This window comes from Lagenorhynchus albirostris, chromosome 10, assembly GCF_949774975.1.
Source record: "Lagenorhynchus albirostris chromosome 10, mLagAlb1.1, whole genome shotgun sequence".
Lineage (NCBI taxonomy): Eukaryota > Metazoa > Chordata > Mammalia > Artiodactyla > Delphinidae > Lagenorhynchus > Lagenorhynchus albirostris.
The window spans coordinates 37,373,551-37,394,816 of record NC_083104.1 but is presented as its reverse complement, the minus strand read 5'-3'; the positions used below and the strand labels follow the sequence as shown (position 1 = coordinate 37,394,816).

Genomic DNA, 21,266 nt, shown 5'->3' with positions numbered 1-21,266 from the left:
TAAGTTTGTTTTCTATATCTGTGACTATTTCTGTTTTGTAAATACATTCATTTGTACCATTTTTTTTTTAGATTCCACATGTAAGTGATATCACATGATATTTTTGTCTTTCTCTGTCTGACTTACTTCACTTAGTATGATAATCTCTGGGTCCATCCATGTTGCAGCAAAGGGCATTATTTCATTCTTTTTTATGGCTGAGTAATATTCCATTGTATGTATGTACCACATTTTCTTTATCCACTCCTCTGTCGATGGATATTTAGGTTGCTTCCACGTCTTGGCTGTTGTAAACAGTCCTGCAGTGAACATTAGAGTGCACCTGTCCTTTTGGATTTTGGTTTTCTCCAGATATATGCCCAGGAGTGGGATTGCTGGACCATATGGTAGTTCTATTTTTAGTTTTTTAAGGAACCTCCATACTGTTCTCCACAACGACTGTACCAGTTTACATTCCCACCAACAATATAGGAGGGCTCCCTTTTCTCCACACTATCTCTAGTATTTATTTGTAGACTTTTTGATGGTGGCCATTCTGACCAGTGTGAAGTGAGACCTCATTGTGGTTTTGATTTGCATTTCTCTGATAATTAGTGATGTTGAGCATCTTTTCATGTGTGCTTTTTGGCCATTTCTTCTGACCAAAATACATTTTATGCTCTTTCCATGGTGGATTCCTTATGCTTTGATAAGTAACTTGAGTTCCAGTTTGAATCCAGAGTGAACAAAAGTGTTGCCGGGTTTGTCACATTGTGAAGTCTGTTTTTTGCTGAACAAAGGTTACACACCCAGCCCCCAAAAAAGACACACATAAATGTCACTTTTTCTATTCCTGTTCAGTGTTAGCATCACCAAGAAAGCCTGACGCTAATGAGAATCAATGATTAGTCTGCCAGTATCAGTCATTCTGGAACTAAAATAGAAGATCTTTATTTCAAAACAGCTTTCATCTTAGCTCAACTTCTCCTTTTCTTTTTCCCTCATTTTAAAACTCTGTTTAGGGCTTCCCTGGTGGCGCAGTGGTTGAGAGTCCGCCTGCCGATGCAGGGGACACAGGTTCGTGCCCCGGTCCGGGAAGATCCCACATGCCGCGGAGCGGCTGGGCCCGTGAGCCGTGGCCGCTGAGCCTGCGCCTCCGGAGCCTGTGCTCCACAACGAGAGAGGCCACAACAGTGAGAGGCCTGCGTACCACAAAAAAAAAAAAAAAAAAAAAAAACTCTTTTATTTCTATCTAAATCTTGATTAAGATTAATTTGATTACTGATTAAGAAAAATTTGTCCAGTGGCCAACCTCCTTTATCTCTGAATGGTCTCTGTGCAAACTCTTTTATTTAGAAACCTGTTGTGCTTCACAGCACATAGTACAACTGTACATGTTATATCATGTACAGTTGTACATATTAACATTAATTCTAAACTGAATATTGCTTGATTAAATTAGAAGCACTATTTAAAAGCCTATAAGATCTGAATAGACGTTTTTCCAAAGAAGACGTACAGATGGCCAGCAGGCACATGAAAAGATGTTCAACATCATTAATCATCAGAGAAATGCAAATTAAAACCACAATGATATATCACCTCAAACCTGTCAGAATGGCTATCATGAAAAAGGACGCAAATAACAAATGTTGGTGAGGCTGTGGAGAAAAGGGAACCCTCACATACCGTTGGTGGGAATGTAAATTGCTGTAGCGACTGTGAAAAACAGTATGGAGGATTCTCAAAAAACTGAAAATAGAACTACCATGTGACCCAACAATTCCACTCCTGGGTATATATCCGAAAAAAAAACCCACTAATTCAAAAAGATGTATAGATGTATACACCCCAGTGTTCATAGAAGCGTTATTTACAGTTGCCAAGATATGGAAGCAACCTAAGTGTCCATCAAAAGATGAACGGATAAAGAAGATGTAGTGTATATATATGTACAATGGAATACTACTCAGCCTTAAAAAAGAATGAAATTTTGCCATTTGCAAAAACATAGATGGAGTTGGAGGGTATTATGCTAAGTGACATAAGTTAGAGAAAGACAAATACTGTATGATATCACTTATATGTGGAATCTAAAACGTAAAACAAACTAGTGAATATAACGAGAAAGAAACAGACTTGCAGATATAGAGAACAAACTGTTGGTTTCCAGTGAGGGGAGGGACATGGGGAGGGGTAGAAGATTAAGAGGTACAAACTACTATGTATAAAATAAATAAGCTGCAAGGATATAACAACACAGAGAATATAGCCAATATTTTATAATATATATAAATGGAACATAACCTTTAAAAGTTGTGAATCACTGTTGTACAGCTGAAACTTATATAATATTGTACATCAACTACACCTCGATGAAATATATAGAATATATAAATAAAAGTAAAAGCCTATGAGCTTTTATATACCCTTGAAGATAGCTATCAAATTTACATAGAACTGTGTTTCTCCAGATAGTTTTTATTGAGTTGGCCAAAAAGTTCGTTTGGTTTTCCGTAAGGTGGCTCTAGTAGCGCTTAGTTGTCTTCAACTTCATTCGAAATAGTTTTGTTAGATTATATTGTGACAGCTGTCATATCAGCATGCATTTTAAAAAAACTTATCAAAATTGGTGATTTTTGTGTAGCCATTTTAATATTGAAGATGGAAGAAAAAAAGCAACATTTTCGGCATATTATGCTTTATTATTTCTAGAAAGGTAAAAATGTAACTGAAATGCAAAAAAAGATTTGTGCAGTGTATGGAGAAGGTGCTGTGACTGATCGAACGTGTCAAAGGTGATTTGTGTATTTTCATGCTGGAGATTTCTAGCTGGATGATGCTCCATGGTCAGGTAGACCATGTGAAGTTGATAGCGATCAAATCAAGACATTAATTGAGAATAGTCAACGTTATACCATGTGGGAGATAGCCAACATACTCAAAATATCCAAATAAAGCATTGAAAATCATTTGCACCAGCTTGGTTATGTTAATCTCTTTGATGTTTGGGTTCCACATAAGTTAAGCGAAAAAAACCTTCTTGACCATATTTCCGCATGCAATTCTCTACTTAAACGTAACAAAAACATTCTGTTTTTAAAACAAACTGTGACGGGTGATGAAAAGTGGATACTGTACAATAATGTGGAATGGAAGAGATCGTGGGGCAAGCGAAATGAACCACCACCAACCACACCAAAGGCCGGTCTTCATCCAAAGAAGGTGATGTTGTATACATGGTGGGATTGGAAGGGAGTCGTCTATTATGAGCTGCTTCTGGAAAACCAAACAATTAATTTCAACAAGTACTGCTCCCAGTTAGACCAACTGAAAGCAGCACTCGATGAAAAGCATCCGGAATTAGTCAACAGAAAACGCATAATCTTCCATCAAGATAACGCAAGACCGCGTGTTTCTTTGATGACCAGGCAAAAACTGTTACAGCTTGGCTGGGAAGTTCTGATTTATCTGCTATATTCACCAGACATTGCACCTTCAGATTCCCATTTATTTCAGTCTTTACAAAATTCTCTTAATGGAAAAAAATTTCAATTCCCTGGAAGACTGTAAAAGGCACCTGGAACAGTTCTTTGCTCAAAAAGATAAAAAATTTTGGGAAGTTGGAATTATGAAATTGCATGAAAAATGGCAGAAGGTAGTGGAACAAAACTGTGAATATATTCAATAAAGGTCTTGGTAAAAGTGAAAAAATGCATGTTTGGGACTTCCCTGGTGGTCCAGTGGCTAGATCTCTGTGCTCTTAATTGGGGGGGGGGGTGCAGGGAGGAGGGTTCGAGCCCTGGTCGGGGAACTGGATCCCACATGGCGCAACTGGGAGTTCGCATGACGCAACTGAAGATCCCGCATGCCAAAACTGGAAGACCCCCCCACCCACATGCTGCAACTAAAGATCCACGTGCTGCAACTAAAAGATCCTGCATGCTGCAACTAAAAAGTCCCGCATGCCTCAACGAAGATCCCGTGTGCCACAACTAAGACCCGGTGCAGCCAAATAAATAAATAAATAATAATAATTTTTTTTTTTAAAGGAAAGAAAAGTGTGTCTTTTATTTTTACTTAAAAACTGAAGGAACTTTTTGGCCAACCCAATACCGCTAAATTGTTTCATAATCTCTTTTATATAGCCTTCTTTGTTTTAACTTCCATAGACCTGTTGTAAATAAAAAGTTGCCCTTAAATGACAGTGTAAAGCCACTTCAGGGCATGGCAGTTCCCAAAGTTGTTGAAAAGAACTTTTTTTTTCTTTATCAGGGTCAACATATATTGAACTAGGAGGGTCCTCAGAGCAGCTCCAAATCAGAGGCTTCAAAGTTTGAGACTTCTCTAAAACTCTGTAGCATGGGGTTCCTCAGGGCCTTTTCCACTGTTTTTAAGTGCCTGTTTCCCCTTATATGTGCCTGGATGCCAAGGAGCTACACGCAGTGTGCTGGAAGGGGAAGGGAGTTCATATTCCTCACCTAAAACTAGGCTAAAGCAAGAGACAAATCTTGTTTTTAAAATACAGAGAAGTTACTACAATTTGGAAAACTGTTCACACCAATATTTATAGTGTTCTTTGCTTTATTTCCTTATTTTATTTATAAAAAGCTACCCTTGGCTACAAGTTCTTGGGATATGATGTGATTAAAACATGGAGAGGGGCTTTCCTGGTGAACAGTGGTTAAGAACCCGCCTGCCAATGCAGGGGACACAGGTTCCATTCCTGGTCCAGGAAGATCCCACCTGTCGCAGAGCAACTAAGCCCATGCGCCACAACTACTGAGCCTGCGCTCTAGAGCCTGCAAACCACAACTGCTGATCCCGAGTGCCACAACTACTGAGGCCCGCACGCCTAGCGCCCATGTACTGCAACGAAGAGTAGCCCCCGCTTGCCACAACTAGAGGAAGCTCATGCACAGCAACAAAGACCCAATGCAGCCAAAATTATATAAATAAATAACTTTTTAAAATAAATTAATTAATTTAAAAAGGGTTTTTTTTTTTTTTTAAAAAGAAACAACCAAAGTGCAGTTTCCACCATCACTTCACCAGGTTAAAATGCTGAATTTTGTCTCACCTCCCAGAGTGAGCAAGAAACCATGCCATCATCAGTGTCCGTGATTTTTGTCCAGAACTCACAGACACTGGCCACTTAAACAGTGTTAGAAAAGCACCCCATCCTCTGTGCTGGGGCAGCATAGACTTCAGAGAGCCTCAGGATGGCCGTAGTGAGAGGAGGTCTTCATGCTGTTGTGGGAAATCCAGGAGGAGAAATAGGCTGCTTTTCTTTGAAGCGTGTGTCTGACTGCTTCTTGGCAAGGCTTAACTTGGAAGCTGGTTGAGATCTTGGAAATCACATGTTTCAACTCCCTCATTAAATAAATGAAGAAACTGAAGCTCAGTGAAATGATTTAGTGGCTTAACCAGGGAGCCCAGGTTTCCATACTGCAGGCACTGGCCTTTCCACTCTGTTGTCAAAGCTTCTGAGCATGGGTTTTCCACTGCTGGTCTTCGTGTCAGAGAATTTCATAATTGCTCAAAGAATATTTCAGGTCTTTGTTAATCTCCTTAATTAAAGATACTTCTTTATAAAAAGTTAATTTACTTTACTGTAAACTCTCACCCATCTTTGTTAAACATCATGAACAGTTCATTGCCTTGGCAGTCTGTTTCAGAAGTCATTAGTGCTTTCCTGTCAAGTCAAATAATACAAAAATGCAGAAGGAGTTGCTATGTTGGTTTTTTCTTTTTAAGATTTTTTTCGATGTGGACCATTTTTAAAGTCTTTATTGAATTTGTTACAATATTGCTTCTGTTTTATGTTTTGGTTTTTTGTCCGTGAGGCATGTGGGATCTTAGCTCCCCAACCAGGGATTGAACCTGCAGACCCTGCATTGGAAGGTGGAGTCTTAACCACTGGACCGCCAGGGAAGTCCTACTATATTGGTTTTGAGTGCTGAGAATAAATGTGTCATCCAGCAGTAAATCTCTTAGGTGCAGCTTTAATATATGTGGCTCTTCATTTTTGTTATTGGCCTCTTAGATATGTAGCCACAAACCCAACTTTTAGCAAATAAAACAGTTGATGCCGTGGTTTTCTATGTATTTTATTTATTTATTTATTTTTATAAATTTATTTATTTTTGGCTGCATTGGGTCTTTGTTGCTGCACGTGGGCTTTCTCTAGTTGCGGTGAGCGGGGGCTACTCTTCATTGTGGTGCATGGACTTGTCATTGTGGTGGCTTCTGTTGTTGCAGAACACGGGCTCTAGGTGTGCGGGCTTCAGTAGTTGTGGCACGCGGGCTTCATTAGTTGTGGTTCATGGGCTCTAGAGTGCAGGCTCAGTAGTTGTGGCGCACAGGCTTAGTTGCTACATGGGACGTGGGATCTTACCAGACCAGGAATCGAACCTGTGTCCCTTGCATTGGCAGGCAGATTCTTAACCACTGTGTCACCAGGGAAGCCCTCTATGTATTTTTATTTTATTTTATTTTTTAACATCTTTTCTATGTATTTTTAAATGGCTATTAAGTACAGCTTTATTTACAAATCTTGGGCTAAGGTTAATTTGCATTATTAATCCTCATCTAGTTCTTCCACAAGGGATGCGGATGGCGAGGGGCCAGGGCCAGATTGCTGGCCCTCCAGTATTCCAAATAGGTGTCAGTTGTGTCCAGTAACGTTTTTATGGGGACAGCGTTTAACTTGAGGTTAAAAAGGCAGTTTTCTTGTGTCAGGGATCAGATTAACAGAGAACTTGTATAGACGTATTTACTGTCAAGTTCTTTGGCTTGAGAGCCAGATGATTGGTAGGTAGAATACCCAGAATTGCTAAAGGACTGGTTGTGTACTTGGTAGGTGAGTTGTCGTTTTTCTGAGTTATTCACAGAGGCTTTTCGGTCCTAAGGACCATGCCTTACCATTATTTGGCATGTGCCTCAATCACTCAGGGTTTCAGAACCAGAAAAGTGATCCAGAAGTTCTGGGATTCCAGCCCCTACAAAAGGGGATGGAGTTTTCCTCTATTTTCTTATTTCTTACTTGAAGTATTGTTGATTTACAATTTATATTAGTTTCATGTACACTATGAATCGCTATTTTCATAGCAATTCAACATTTTTATAGATGATACTCCATTTAAAGTTATTATAAAATAATGGCTGTATTTCCTTGTACTGCACACTATATGTTTATTGCTTATATATTTTACACATAGTAGTTTGTATCTCTTAATCTGAGTGATGGAATTTTTATAGCCTCCATTGGTGGTTTCTTTCATTCTTCATGTGCCTTTTCACTTGCTCTCTTGCATAAACTGAAGGCCTCTTAAATGTCATGTTTGGAAGAGGAGAGCAGCTACTCAGGATCTTTTTGAGTAGCTTGAAAGCTAGATGTGATTCTCCCAGCACCTTCAGTCTACATCCTCACAGGTTGCACTTCGCATATATAGGCCAATTTGATAGCTCAAAAACTGAGGAGATGAAAGGCAGTCAGTGGGTATTGGAATAAATCCTTGCCAATGCAGAACGGTAAGAGTGCACTCACTGATTTTTTTTTTTTTCCTTTGCCCTCCATCCACTATCTCAGATTCTGGAAACTGTTTCATTCTTAGCTATCTGCTCCAGGCTAGGCCATCTCCTAAGTCAGTGGATTTTTGTTCACCCAGAGGATGAGATGTAACGATAGCTGTGTAAAGATACTGCAGATAGGGCTTCCCTGGTGGCACAGTGGTTGAGAGTCCGCCTGCCGATGCAGGGGACACGGGTTCGTGCCCCGATCCGGACACGTGCCGCGGAGCAGCTGGGCCCGTGAGCCATGGCCGCTGAGCCTGCGCGTCCAGAGCCTGTGCTCTGCAACGGGAGAGGCCACAGCAGTGAGAGGCCCGCGTACCCCAAAAAAAAAAAAAAAAGATACTGCAGATAAATAAGCTGAGGTTGTGGGGGAGGGTGAGTACCTCACCAACTGCTGTCTTCTATAGAAATCAAAGGCCTTCAGCCTTTCAGGGTCATAAACTAATGGTAACTGAGTCCATCAAGTGATTAGGCTATAAAAAATTAATTTAGGGTGGCCGAATCTCAAACACTGATTATCTAACCAGAACGCCAACTGGAATATCATATGTCTGCTTTTCAGGGCACTGTGATCCTGGTGTTAATGACACCCGCGACTTCATATGTGTAATCCCAGGGTTTCTTGAGGGAGATGCGCTTAGCTGAAGCAATGAGATCATCTTGAGGTTCTGTCTGGGTGGCAGTAGAACTGTATTTCCTCCACTGACCCAGCAGTGAGAGTACATATTCCTAGTTCCTAGAATACTTTGACCTGCTAGATACAGTATCTGTGACTCTCCTGACTTCTCTTTCTCCACTTCTCCATCTCCTCTCCCTTCTCCCTTCCCAGACCGTTCTTATTCTACATCTCAACTTGTTACTGTTACTGTCTCCATTCTAACCACCACTCTTTTGATTGTCCTGATTATCATAACATCTTCCCTCATTTCTAGATATTCATCTTCTGCTCAACTCCCAAGTTTCCAGATTGACGAGGGTGCTTCCTGCTGACCCATAGATCAGCACCTAAACTCATCCTCCTACCAGCTAATCTCATTCACAGTGTCTCAGAGGCACTCCAAACTCCATCTAGGCTTGACTTCACAGACTCCTAGCCAGTGGCTGCAGTGAGGATCCTTGAGGACAGGGGAGGAGAGTGATTTCCAGGAGACTTTTGTTTTGTGCAAAACTCCTAAGGTACAAGTAATGAGCAAAAGTAATGAGCAAAACTCCTAAGGTACAAGTAATGAGCAAAAGCCAGATCACTTTAGGGGACATTGCACATACTCCCAAGTTCTGAATAAAGCCCCTGGGATCATCTGGAGGATCTGAAATTCTTAGAGTCTGAAGCAAGGCTCAGTTAGCCCCACAAAATATTCTTTCCTTTCCTTGCAGTGCATTGGTTCCCTGCAGGAAGAATGTGATGTCTGCTCTGCTGCCCTCTGTACAAGCCATTGCAAGGTTGAACCAGAAAATTGCATCCCGCACTTTGGCATAAAACACAGCATCTCTTAACCTAGTCGTTTCCAAATGGTGGGACACCCTCACACAAGGTCTTCTTTGGTTACACTTGTTTCTAGTCTGCCATTGTTTCTATAGACTTCTCTGGGTTCCTAAACTTACAGTTTATGTGAATCAACCCCCTCATTCAATATTCACTAAGACCCAGTCCGGCCCTGGGCTGGATGCTGGGGAACAAAGAGGAAGGCAACTTAATCTCCCAGACCTCAGTTTGTATTTAATAGAATAGTTCTCTGGATTTTTGAGATTATCTTGACTTAGATTCTTTTAGCTTTCTAGCATGTTTCTTCAGAATAATGTGTACTTTCTGCATCAAAACTTTTCTCAAGAAAAATGCTGAATTTTGCACATTTTTGCCTGAAAAAATGTGATTCTGTGTTTTCTAGGGTAGAAGTATGATACTGAGTAAAAACAATGCTTTTGTTTTTGCAGGTCTTATCATTTCTCTGCAGCTTCTTCGTGGAGACATGGAACAGATTAGGAGAGAAAATCCTATGATATTTAATAGGGGATTGGCAATTACAAGAAAATTGGGATTTCCTGATGTCATCATGCCAGGTAGGCAGAACTTCTTGGGGCTGGGGTGGGAGAAGGGTTAGGAGGATTGAGTCCAGTTCTCCCCTTGTGAGCAGGTGGTGAACTATGCTGTGGAGGAGACCTGCAACCATTAAAATCCTCTACAGCCGAAGTCAGGTTGCTGACTGCAGTCTGCAGCCAGTTGCTCCTTTGACTCTTGTTGGCATCTGTTCTTTTCCAGAAGCCCCCACATATGTTCACCAGTGCAGCACAGCAATGCAGCAGATGAGCTTTTTTGTCTCCTATGGAGACCGGATGGTAGGAATCAATACAGAACTTCTCATGAGGATGGATTTTTATACTCTTCTCTTCAATTACATTTCCTAGAGGAGAATCCCCTCATAGGAACATCCTCTTTAAGGAAAATAGTGCCTATAGTGTCAATGAATCCCAGTTCAGTTCATGTAGGAATAGCAGATATATTTGTATCAGAAAAATGAATCATAATGAAAATACCATAATGTATCAGAAAAATGGGTCAGGCAAATGGTATAAGTTAGGCACTGTGAATAGTACTATCTGGCCAGTTTCTCAGAAATTGTCTAACTCCTTTCATCTAATTCCTGATGAAGAGCCAGGGCAAAAAGTGGGAATGCATTGACTCTCAAGTGTGGTTCCAGCAGGTCAATCTCAAGTTCATGCTTCCTGGCCAGGGGGATGCAGACCAAGCTAGAGAAGTGGATCCAAACAGGCCATCAGAACCAAGGGGGCTGTAGGGAGTGAGGGAAGAAGGGTAGAGGCATGGCTCCGATGGATGGCAGGTGGTCTGATAACCAGAGAAGATGGGAACAAGGAGAGGGAAAGCAGACAGACTGTTTGTCTGGATGAATTATGGGAGGAGTAGTAGCCCTACCTTTTCCAGTGATTTTTTTTTTTTTTTTTTAGTGATGTGATTTTATTTTATTTTTTTTTAACATCTTTATTGGAGTATAATTGCTTTACAATGGTGTGTTAGTTTCTGCTTTGTAACAAAGTGAATCAGCTATCCATATACATATATCCCCATATCTCCTCCCTCCCACCCTCCCTGAGTTTTAATGTTCTGCTAAAAGTTTATTTGCCTTTGTTTAAAGGAGCCAAGCCAGGCTAGACTAAACTGATTGTGACCACTCTAAATATCACCTATTTGGAGTTCTTCATGGTGCTATAAAATCCTCTTGTTGGAAATATTTGCCAGCACATACCCAGAGGAGAGTATGGCCTGAGTATAGAGAAGGCCTGTGTGATGGATTCCAGCTGCCCTCCAACTTCCCACATTATGCCCAGACTTGTTTTCTGTTGCCTTCGTTCTCTGTCCATAGACACTGTGAATGCAGAGCAAGCTGCTGTGACAGCCTTTGTCTCCTGCTCATGCACACAGGAGGGTCTTTTGTATGAGAGTCCTAGGCCATTTAATCAATTCCTAATCAATTCTGTGTTTATCTTTAAATACTTAGGAGACTTCATGCTTATGAAAGGCCCCCATCTGACTATTGTAGAGGTGATGTCCTCCACAGGATGTTTCTTTCATCCTGTCCCGACACGTTCCTCAGCCCTCGATGACCCTGGTAATCAGGAAAAGAAGACCCCGGGCATAGTTCCTGGCTTCTTGGCAACATGTCACTGAAGAAATAATTAGTAGTTACCAAAATTGTTCTGGTGATCTTATTTTCATTAGGTATCCGGGCTCATGATGTAGAGTCATATATTCTAAAAAATGTACTTAAAGTTCTTTCTCTCTTTTAAGAACTTGTTTGGCTAAGATTTGGACATATCCTTCCTCTTAGCCTTCACACAGTCACAGAATCAAAACAAAGTGAGCAGAGACTAGAAAGGAGCAAGCTTCAGTCAAAAATTTTTAAGCAAACTTTAATTTCAGGAGTTGCAGTATCCAGACCTCATCTATGGAAAGAGATCTTTTTGTGGAGCACTCTGCATCTCTTTGTGTCATTGGCACACAGGTTTATAAAGGATTTCTGAGAATGTTAGACATGACCATGGAAATAAGCAGTATCAGTATCATTGGTGAGGCAAGCTGAGTTTAAGGGGAGTTTCCCTCCTTTGGGCAGCTAAGGAATCATCGTATGATGTGCCCTATAAGGCAGAGACGCTGACAATCCTGGGATGTCCAAACTGGGGCTGTGAGTGTGCTCTTCGCTGTGTTGTCTGCCCTTGAAGTACTGAGTGCTGGAGCTGAAAGTAAGGATTGATTCACAGGCAGGAAACAGTCCTTTATGCATCTGTCCTCTCCTTTACCTTTCCTTCCCCCTGAGGAAAGAATTTTTTGCATAGATGGCCACTCTCAGGACTGTGCACTAACAACTGACAGCCACCTTAATGCACCCCAAGGTATCATCAGAGTAGGTTTGCCATCCTTGGGCAAGGGGATAGGGCTAGCCCTGCAGGTCCTGCTGGAGCAGCAGGAAAAGTGTGCAGCAGTGTCTTAAATTGTGGTCAGCCTGTCTTGGGAAACCATGTCTGTGGCAAGAAGTCCCTAAGTGAGGTCACCCCTCCACCTGCAGCTGGTCCACTCTTCACCTGGGCTGCAGCAATCCCACACCTCACAGTCCTGGTGTGACCGAGTTAGAAGAAGTTGCGACTTCTTGATACATGGTCATATGGGAAATGAAATAAATTATGTTAGTAACTGTGAGCATTTCAACACTTAAGTCTGAGAAATTAGAGTAACTGGGGAAATTAGAATTATTCGTATACTGTGATTCTTATTTTGAAACTACCAGCATATGGCAGAAACCACCAGATACTAATCTGGAGAGGTCCTTTTTGTCAGATGGCCCAGATAGGTCCTTGTCAAAGCATACTGACAGAGCTTACAGCTCTGAGTTTCAGCATTTAGACAAGTTACAACCACACCAGTATCTAACATACCATTTCAAAAAAGGTCTTTCTGATGGTCTCCTGTTGCTTTCCATGAGTGTGTACACATACACCATGTGACTGGTGTGAACAGGAGATGTCCTACTCTTTGCCACAGCTGAGGCCCTGACTACACAGCCATCCAGCTGTGCTCATGACCCATGGTGGTGAGTAGGAGGCAAGTCTGCCATTGCTGGTGTTCTGGGAGGTCACAGAGAAGGCACATCAACCCAGGAAACGTCATCCAAGATTATAGAAGGATAAACAGATGCGGGAATTTAAACCTTACTTTGAAACTGAGCACTTAACAGACTTTTGTTGGTTTGTCACCATATTTCTATGGGTATTTCCTCCTTTCCTCCAAACTCATTTTAGTTGCATATGAAAGCTAATAACTCTATAGCACACTTTTACTCCTTTCTTAGATTTTTTTTTTTTTTTTTTTGCGGTACGCGGGCCTCTCACCGTTGTGGCCTCTCCCGTTGCGGAGCACAGGCTCCGGACGCGCAGGCCCAGTGGCCATGGCTCACGGGCCCAGCCGCTCCGCGGCATGTGGGATCCTCCTGGACCGGGGCACGAACCCGTGTCCCCCACATCGGCAGGCGGACTCTCAACCACTGTGCCACCAGGGAAGCCCTCTTAGATTTTTTTCAAGAAACTGGAGAGGAAATATTGGAGCAGGGCAGGTGTTTCAGGTGAATGAGGTGAATGTTGAAGTTAACATTGTTTTCTGTGTCTCATTTGTCAGAATTAGCCAAAATAAAACTTTAAAGAAAACTGTCTGCCAAAAGACTGTAAACTGAAAGGAATGATTTAAAACCACTTGCTCAAGAATGGTCTGTACCCTTCTCCAGACCACATCTAAGCCAGCAGAGATGTGCCACCAGCTTCTGTGTAGTTCTCTAACTGTTAGCTTTCCTGGAGAGTCTGTTCCCTGGAGTCAGTAGGAATACAGAGCTCTGTCATGCCTCTGTGGGAAATAAATATTTTAACTTGTTTTATAAACCTTGAATTTTTAAGGTTATCATTTACTGTGGACGTTATAGGCCAAGTTTCATGTTAGTTAAATGAGCTTCTCTCTTGTCAGAAGAAATCTGCCCTTTGATTTAGTATGTTCTAGCTGATGGCCAAGTTTTTCCTAAAGCAGTAGTTCTCTAACTTTAGTATATATCAGAATCACCTGCAGTGCTTGGAAAAACACAGATTGCTAAGCCTCTAACCCAAGAGTTTCTGAGATAGTAGGATTGGGGTGGGACCTGAGAATTTGTATCCCTCACAGGCTCTCAAATGACGGCGATGCTGCTGGTTTAGGACCCCCTTTGAGAACTATGCCCTAGAGAGTACTCTGCTTTAGGGATGCTTTGCCCTTCCCTGAGTCAGACCTGGCACAAGCTCGTCTCTGGGTTGCCCTGACCTTGCCCTTTAGAAGGCAGCTATGCTGGCATGGCAGCCCTCTAGGGGGCCCCCTGACTCTTGCCCTTGTGCTCAAAAATACACTCTGTCCTTTGCTTTGACCCCTGATAAAATGTGCATGCTTCATCACCAACCTGCAAGTGATGTTTTTTTTTCTCTTTTCCTGTTTGTCTTAATTGTTCTTGTTTTTCTCTGTGCTGTCCCCTCATTCTTGCCCCTTTGTTTCTGGTGCAGAGATGAAAATAGTTGGGTGTAAGTTCCTGCTTTTGTGTGTCCTGTCTGCTTTTGCCTGCTTTGTTTCCATCTTCATTTGTTTCACGGAATGTTATGCTGCAATACTGGGGTGGGGTGTCATTTACATTATTAATCCTTCATCAGCCTCACCTTTTGGGATAACTGACAAGACATTGGAGAAACTACCAGCCCAGCCTAGAGACTGTGTATTACTTAGGGTATTCATTAAGATCAGAGAAAACTAAGGACTTGTTGGAATGTTTAGAAAACCTTTAAAAGCCCTAGGTGAATAGATACAGGAAAGGATTTTTGTGAGACGGATCAGCTACTCCCATTGAAAAGAAAATGAGTAGTGCTTATCCCAAGCTACAAAGAATCAGAAAGGCAGAAAGATGCTCTTTTCAGCTCTGCTGGACACATCTCATGACTTTTGAAAGAGACACGACTTTTGAAAGAAAAGCTATTCTCAGCAGAGTGATGAAAGTATTTACCAGAAGTAGATTCATAGGACTGTGGTCAGTCTGAGTGTCAAATGAAGCTTTGGCAGTATCTCTAAGGGAGGGTTTAGGAATAATCACATCTGGTCCCACGACAGGTTGGAAGATGATCACATCCCTGATCCAAGAAGGGAATAATCGTATATAGTGATGTCACACTATGCCCATTCCTGTCATCCTGTTAGAGCAGAGAACATCACTGACTTCATAGCAAAAGAAACCAGAAGTGCTGACACTGAAGACATGGTTAGAAGAATAAGGAAGCTGTCTTTCCTGGATACTAAAGAAATCCTCCCGAGAGCCTTTTTTTAGTCTCTTCCTCAGAATAAGAATTACTACAACATAAAGCATTGGTCATGTGTCTGAAGGTGTCCATATTAAATGGTAGTTAACATCTCCACATCTCCATGAATGCTGTCAGGAGACTCCTATTCTTCCAAGAGACAGGATTGGCACCATCCCAAGCAGGCTGCTGTGTCTGCTGGGAGAAAGTTCTAGTTTTACATGGTCTTAAGGGAAAGAAAGCACTATCCACAGAAGCTCTTCCTAATCCTATCTAGAATTAGACAAGGTCTAAATAATGTATTTAATACTGTTATCCTTGAACCTAGAGCCTCCACACATGTGGTGTGAGTAACTTATACAGAAGGAACATGAATGTAATAAAGAATCCAAGCAAGTCTTAGTGCCCAGGGACTTCCCTGGTGGCACAGTGGTTTAGAATCCGCCTGCCAGTGCAGTGGACACGGGTTCAAGCCCTGGTCTGGGAAGATCCCACATGCCACGGAACAGCTGAGCCCATGCGCCACAGCTACTGAGCCTGCGCTCTAGAGCCTGCGAACCACAACTACTGAAGCCCGCGAGCTGCAACTACTGAAGCCCGTGCTTCATGCCACAACAAGAGAAGCCACCCGCAATGAGAAGCCTGCACACCACAACGAAGAGTAGTCCCCACTCACCACAACTAAGACACTGCTGCAAACCTGTGTAGGCTGTCCTGGACCATTTCTCCTGGCATAGAATTCTACACAGGCTGGAACTATGTGGCCCCAAAACTTCAAGTAAGGCTGGAGTGTCTGGCAAGAGACTATCTTGCTAACAGATGCTCTGGTACCTGAGCTGGACCTTGAAGATTCTGACACCTCTACGGAGACTGCTTTCAGAAGAGACCTGCAAACACGTTGTGAGCTGTTTCTCCAAAGTCATGCTAGGATTCAGGTCTTTGGATGATCAGACCTGGCCACTGAAGCATGCACTTTTCTCTCTGCTGGATGCAGCTCTGTCACAGTGCTCCTCAGCCCTCTGAGATTACTGGCAGCTGAAAAGCACTGTTTCCTTCTAAGACCTATCACTCTCTAAGGACCCCAGAACGTTTCACGCCAATCCCTGACACAATAAGATGGCCTCAAATTCATTACCTTGCTCCTTCCCAGCAGCTGTTTATTGTAGACTTCTAGGAATCTGGATTTTTGATGTGTAGTTGCAGCATAGTGATGCTGCTCTTGACCCTTGAACACTCCAATTCAGGTATCAGCAAACTATAGCCCATAGGCCAAATCCAGCAGCCTGTTTTTGTACTACCTACCAGCTAAGAATGGTTTTTTACATTTTAAAAGGGTTGTGAAAACAAAGAACATGTGACAGAGACCTATGTGACCTACAAAGCCTAAGATACTTACTATCTGACCTCTTAGAGAAAAAGTTTGCCAGCCTCTGCCTACTCTTAAGTCCCTAGTTCTCTGACATGCAGTTATACCAACAGCTGTCACTGGCTGCTGTGTGAAACTGTGAAAGGGACAAAGATTATTTATTCTGAAGCCCTCTTACAAGAACAACCTCATTCATTCATCTTCCCATTCAAGAAACTCTGTTGCATGTCAACTGAGCACTAAGCATTCAGAGATGTAAGGCATTGCTGATGTTGTTAGAGGCTCTGCCAACCTTAGGAAGCAGAGGACACCGAACAAATGGAGTCAGGGCTGCCCTCAACAGTATGCACTCCCACTCCCCGTGGAAAAGCCTCCCCCTTCCATACCCGTCCCAGCATTCCTCCATGCTGCCTAAGAGGTGCCCAGTCCCCCACCCTCAGCCAGACTTCACTAGTATCTTCCAAGCAGACCCCCACTTTATAGTCCCCTGATGTTAAACCCTGGAGAGCATCAGAATTACCTGATGATTTTTTTTTAAATACAAGTACACAAGCCCACCCAAGACCCACTAGAATCTCAAAGGGTGAATATTAGAAATCTAATTTTAACAAGCTCCCTAGGTGATTCAAATACAGTCAGCCAGGCAGTGGTCTTCAGACTAACCTCAGAAACCACTGTTCAGGACTTCTCTTTCCCATTCTTATGATAAGGTGCCTGTCCTCATCCCTCTCTTGGTAATATTTCTTGGCCATTGGTGCTAAAGTTTACATGAGCCTCCTGGAGACAGTACCTTAACCCAGAGGCATGATTCCACTTGTAGGCTTTGTGAACATGTAACATACAATAAGGATAGCTGAAGAGCAGGGACCCTGGGAAGCTCTCTGTAAGGCAGGCCTGGGTCATTACATTCTGGAGCTTTTCACATTTGTTTCTTCTAGTTCCTTGAGAATTAGTGGAGAGCTCAATTTAAATGATCCTCCAGAGAGCTTTTGACAAGAAGGCCCCAGCACCATTAACTATTAAAAAGTGCTGCTTTCAAAACTGAGGCCATAATTTGCAAAATTGCAACCCGTAAGGCAGCCTGATACCTATTCTGACTGAGAACAACCTTGGTCTAGGCAGGTCTGTTCTCTAAATAAAGAGCAAAGATCTGATGAAATCAAGCTGTTTCAGTGTGTAACCCAGAAGGTACAGTTGCTTGTATTTATAAATTTTCTCAGCTAGACGATCACCAAAGCATTCTGTTTAAATAGAAAATTTTAAAAGAATGAAAACTGTAGGAATGTCTAGCTCAGTCCTTCCATTTGAAATTGGCATTTTGGTTTAAAATACCCTGGAGGAGCTGCCCAGGAGCTATGAGCTCACTCTATAAAACCAAAATAGACCAAATTCTGTCATTGTCAATCTCCAAGACAATACCCAATTTAGTATTAGTATTTTATATCATATATTGCTAGGAAAAGTTTGAAATGTTCCATTTAAGGACATACTTATTATAATGTTAACTTTTGTATAGAGCCACAGAAATTTATATGTTTGTACAAGGTAGACTACTATTGCTGGTAGCCAACATCTGCTTTTAGGTCACGTGAATTATCTTGAGAATAACTGCCAGAGAGTGCTGACTTATACCACGGTGATTTTAAACAAAGCACCTATTCTTCAGATATTAAAATTCTCTAGACTATGCACTTTATGCCAAATCGTCCTCGAAATTGAATAATTACTTAAATTCCATAGAAAAGCTACTGTGTAACTGAAAAGCTTTTATCAGGAGAAAGCTCTGAGATGTCTGTTCCAGTTGTTAAAAATTTAAGGTGTAACCAACTCTGATTTATCCCATTATAATGGCAATAACCCATAGTAAAGTTCCCAGTTAATTTTGAATTCTACTTTCAAGGCTGATTTTATTCAGCCTCTGTTCTGACGGTAGCAAAGTAATGAATTTGAGTTTTCCTTCTCCTTCTGCTAGTCTTCCCCACCCTAGCTACACACCTATTAAAATAGGTGACCTGCTAGGAGGGCCCAAGCAGGGATGTTCAAAAGAGGAAGATTAAAGTGTCAAACTCATCAAACTTCAAAGGAGAGGTTCTACTCAACCCAGGAGGAAAGTCTATATGGACTGCAAGGATGGACACCCTGAAGTCTGTCCCACCTACCCAGCAGTTGCATTTGTGTGTGATTTTCAAGAACACATTTTCCTCTTCCCTTCATGGTAGCCTCAGGGCTATTTGTTTGGGGAAATAGCTTTCACACATTAGAGAAAGTTCTCTGCGCTTTCAGAGAATAATTGTTTCTCAGGGACTGCTCTTCCCCACTTGGGTCAAAGTGTTTTGAGAGTATTATGTGACCAAATAACCATGATTGCACTCCTACAGTAGGAAGGCAACCTGAATAATAGAAGGTCTGGTCATGAAGACCCCCAAAGCCCAAGATATATGCCAGTCCTGGTCTATCGCTGTTTCATATGTAAGAGACACTCGGACACTTCCACAGTTAGAGAGGTGGACAGTGCAGAAAAGGAGCTGTCAGTCATCATGTATCTGACCAAACCAGAAAGCTCAGTTGCTAACCAAAAACAAAGACTTATGTCATTGTGATTCCAAGTAATGAACAGATTTAGATGTGCCAGTTTTTCTAAAAACTGAAGGAGAAAGTATTTCTGGCTTCTGAATTGGCTTGCTTTGCAAGTTAATTAATTGTTCCGTTAACTTTTAGTTGATTTCTTCAGGCTCCTAACACATCTTCACTTTGACCTTACCTGGTTTCCTTTGTCATTTCATTCCTTTGAAGATTTTTTTTCCCACAGCCTTTACTATTTTTTTTGAAAGTCAAAAGCCCTTCTTTAGTTTGTGTTAAGTAAAATTCGTCATTTTATGGGTTTAGAAGCTTAGAGCAGCCTAAATAAGCTCCTTTTATGCATGAACAGACAATTCCTTCCCCCCTAAAAAAAGGCATTTGAGACTTAGGTCATTTCAGACTTGCAGTTTGAGCTACTGCTGCCCAGTCTCAAGCAGCAGGTATGGGCTAGAGTCAGAGCACGCAGAAGCAACAAGAGCACAACAGACTGTCGCCCCAGTCCTTTGGCACCTGGAGAGTCACCTGCTCCCAGAGCACTTGCTACAAAAAGAAGACAAACTGACAGTCCAGTGACCTCTGCCTGACACTCCAGCAGGGAATGGGATTTGGAGGTAAGCCTCCAGAAGGAAGTAGTAGTTTATCCTCTAGTCAGACTCAGAAGGATTGAGGGTTGCAAAAAGAAAACAAAGAAAAAAAAAGAGAAATGATTTTTTTGTTTTTTGGTTTTTTTTGAGGGAAAGGAGGAGGGATTAGTAGTTAAGACATAGACATGATTAAAATAAGTGTTATTCCTGTTGATTCTAAAATCTTTCCTCACTGGGGGACTTAGATTACAGCTATTCTCCTGGAGGGGAGAGAGACTGAGCAGACACCTGCAATCTGCCTTTTCCTACCCTAGACAAGCTGTGGTGAACAGCTTTAAGATTCAGACTTAGAGAGCACATGACTAACCAACCTGAGTACTGCTGCACTGATATTGGTAGAATGTCCATTGTTATTAACCAAGCTTGGAATGCCCTGAGCACCCACCTGAACCCTGGAGGATCCAGATGCTAGCTTTGTCCTCCATGCACATGGGGCAGAGTGGCTTCTGTGGTCATGAAGACATGACATTTCTTTCCCCACAGGTGATATCCGCAATGACCTGTACCTAACCCTGGAGAAGGGGGACTTCGAGAGAGGGGGAAAGAGTGTACAGAAGAATATTGAAGTGACCATGTATGTGCTTTATGCAGATGGAGAAATCTTGAAGGTAAAGTTTGCCAGTCAGTTTGGAATGGTGGCTAATCCTGTAATAATTTTAGTGCTTTTGTGGACTTTGTCCAGAGACCCATCCTCTTCAGGAAGAGCTGAACTCAAATTACCCCATATGCATTCTTCTCCGCCTTAGCCTTTCTTCAAGGAAATTCTACAGTATGCTCTGATGACTTGCAGTGTCATACAGCCTTTTTAGAAATTCTTCCTAGTATCTGACCTGAATCCTTCCTGTTCTAATTTAGACCTATTCCCTCTAGTTCTGTTCTACATGTTACTTTTTCAGCCACCTGTCTAGCATCGAGCTGCCTAGTTTTGGTAACTGTTATTAGGTCCCACGCTTTTTGTTCCTTGAGCTAATACGGAAAGTTATATTTTCCCTTTAGTAAAGGGTGGAACTTAGGTACCCACTTGCTGTTACCAAGTTATGTGGCAAGGAACAGCAGACTCAGGCCGTAAAAGATGATTTCTAGCCAGTGCAGTACAAGGATCCTCTGTCACTCTTCATTAAAAGAGAAGACCTGGAATGCTGTTTTTCTACTGTCATTATGTCAGTTTTTCCCTCAGTCAGTCATGGTCAAGTCCCTGGCAAATAAAAAGGCATTATTTTCATGTCACTTGGTAGAAGGCAAATCACTCTTTTACAAACCTTGCTTCTGTGTGTTGACATCAACCTTATGAGGTAGGCAGACCAGGAGTGATCGTCCATATTTTACAGAAGGAAAAAGGTAAAGTTAGTCAGTCATCTCCCAAACCTAGAAAGAAATGGAGGGTAATGTTGAAATGGTGGTAGAAACAATGATTTGTGTGTCATTTTAAAAACCCACCTCAAGGACTAAGGCATGTTCATTGTTTGTATGAATAATGCTGAGGTCAGCAGAGCTGTCAGCTGTTCACACCACCCTGTGTGGACAAGGAGCTGCTCCTGATTGTATTGTCCACAGCTTCCTGGCGGGCCTGGGACTGGGTTTTCACATCAATATTTGGGAACTGGGGTCAAGTTAAATCTGGTCTACCTTGTTTATATCCAAGGACAGTCAGCCATGGGCAACCTAAAATGCCAGTGCAACATTAGGCCAAAGATTAGAAAACAAGCTCCACTTTATTATTATTTAATTTTTTAAATTTAATTTTATTATTTAATTATTTTTCT

General features: G+C 41.9%; 1 protein-coding gene across 1 annotated transcript in view; it reads left to right on the top strand.

Moving 5' to 3' along the window:
• The window catches only part of DOCK3 (dedicator of cytokinesis 3), a 412,216-nt gene that overhangs the window by 301,239 nt on the left and 89,711 nt on the right, over positions 1 to 21,266 (top strand). Inside the window, exons 14-15 of the mRNA XM_060161726.1 lie at positions 9,487 to 9,612; positions 19,987 to 20,111. Of these exons, the coding sequence (XP_060017709.1) occupies positions 9,487 to 9,612; positions 19,987 to 20,111 (251 nt within the window). The remainder of the gene's footprint in view (positions 1 to 9,486; positions 9,613 to 19,986; positions 20,112 to 21,266) is intronic.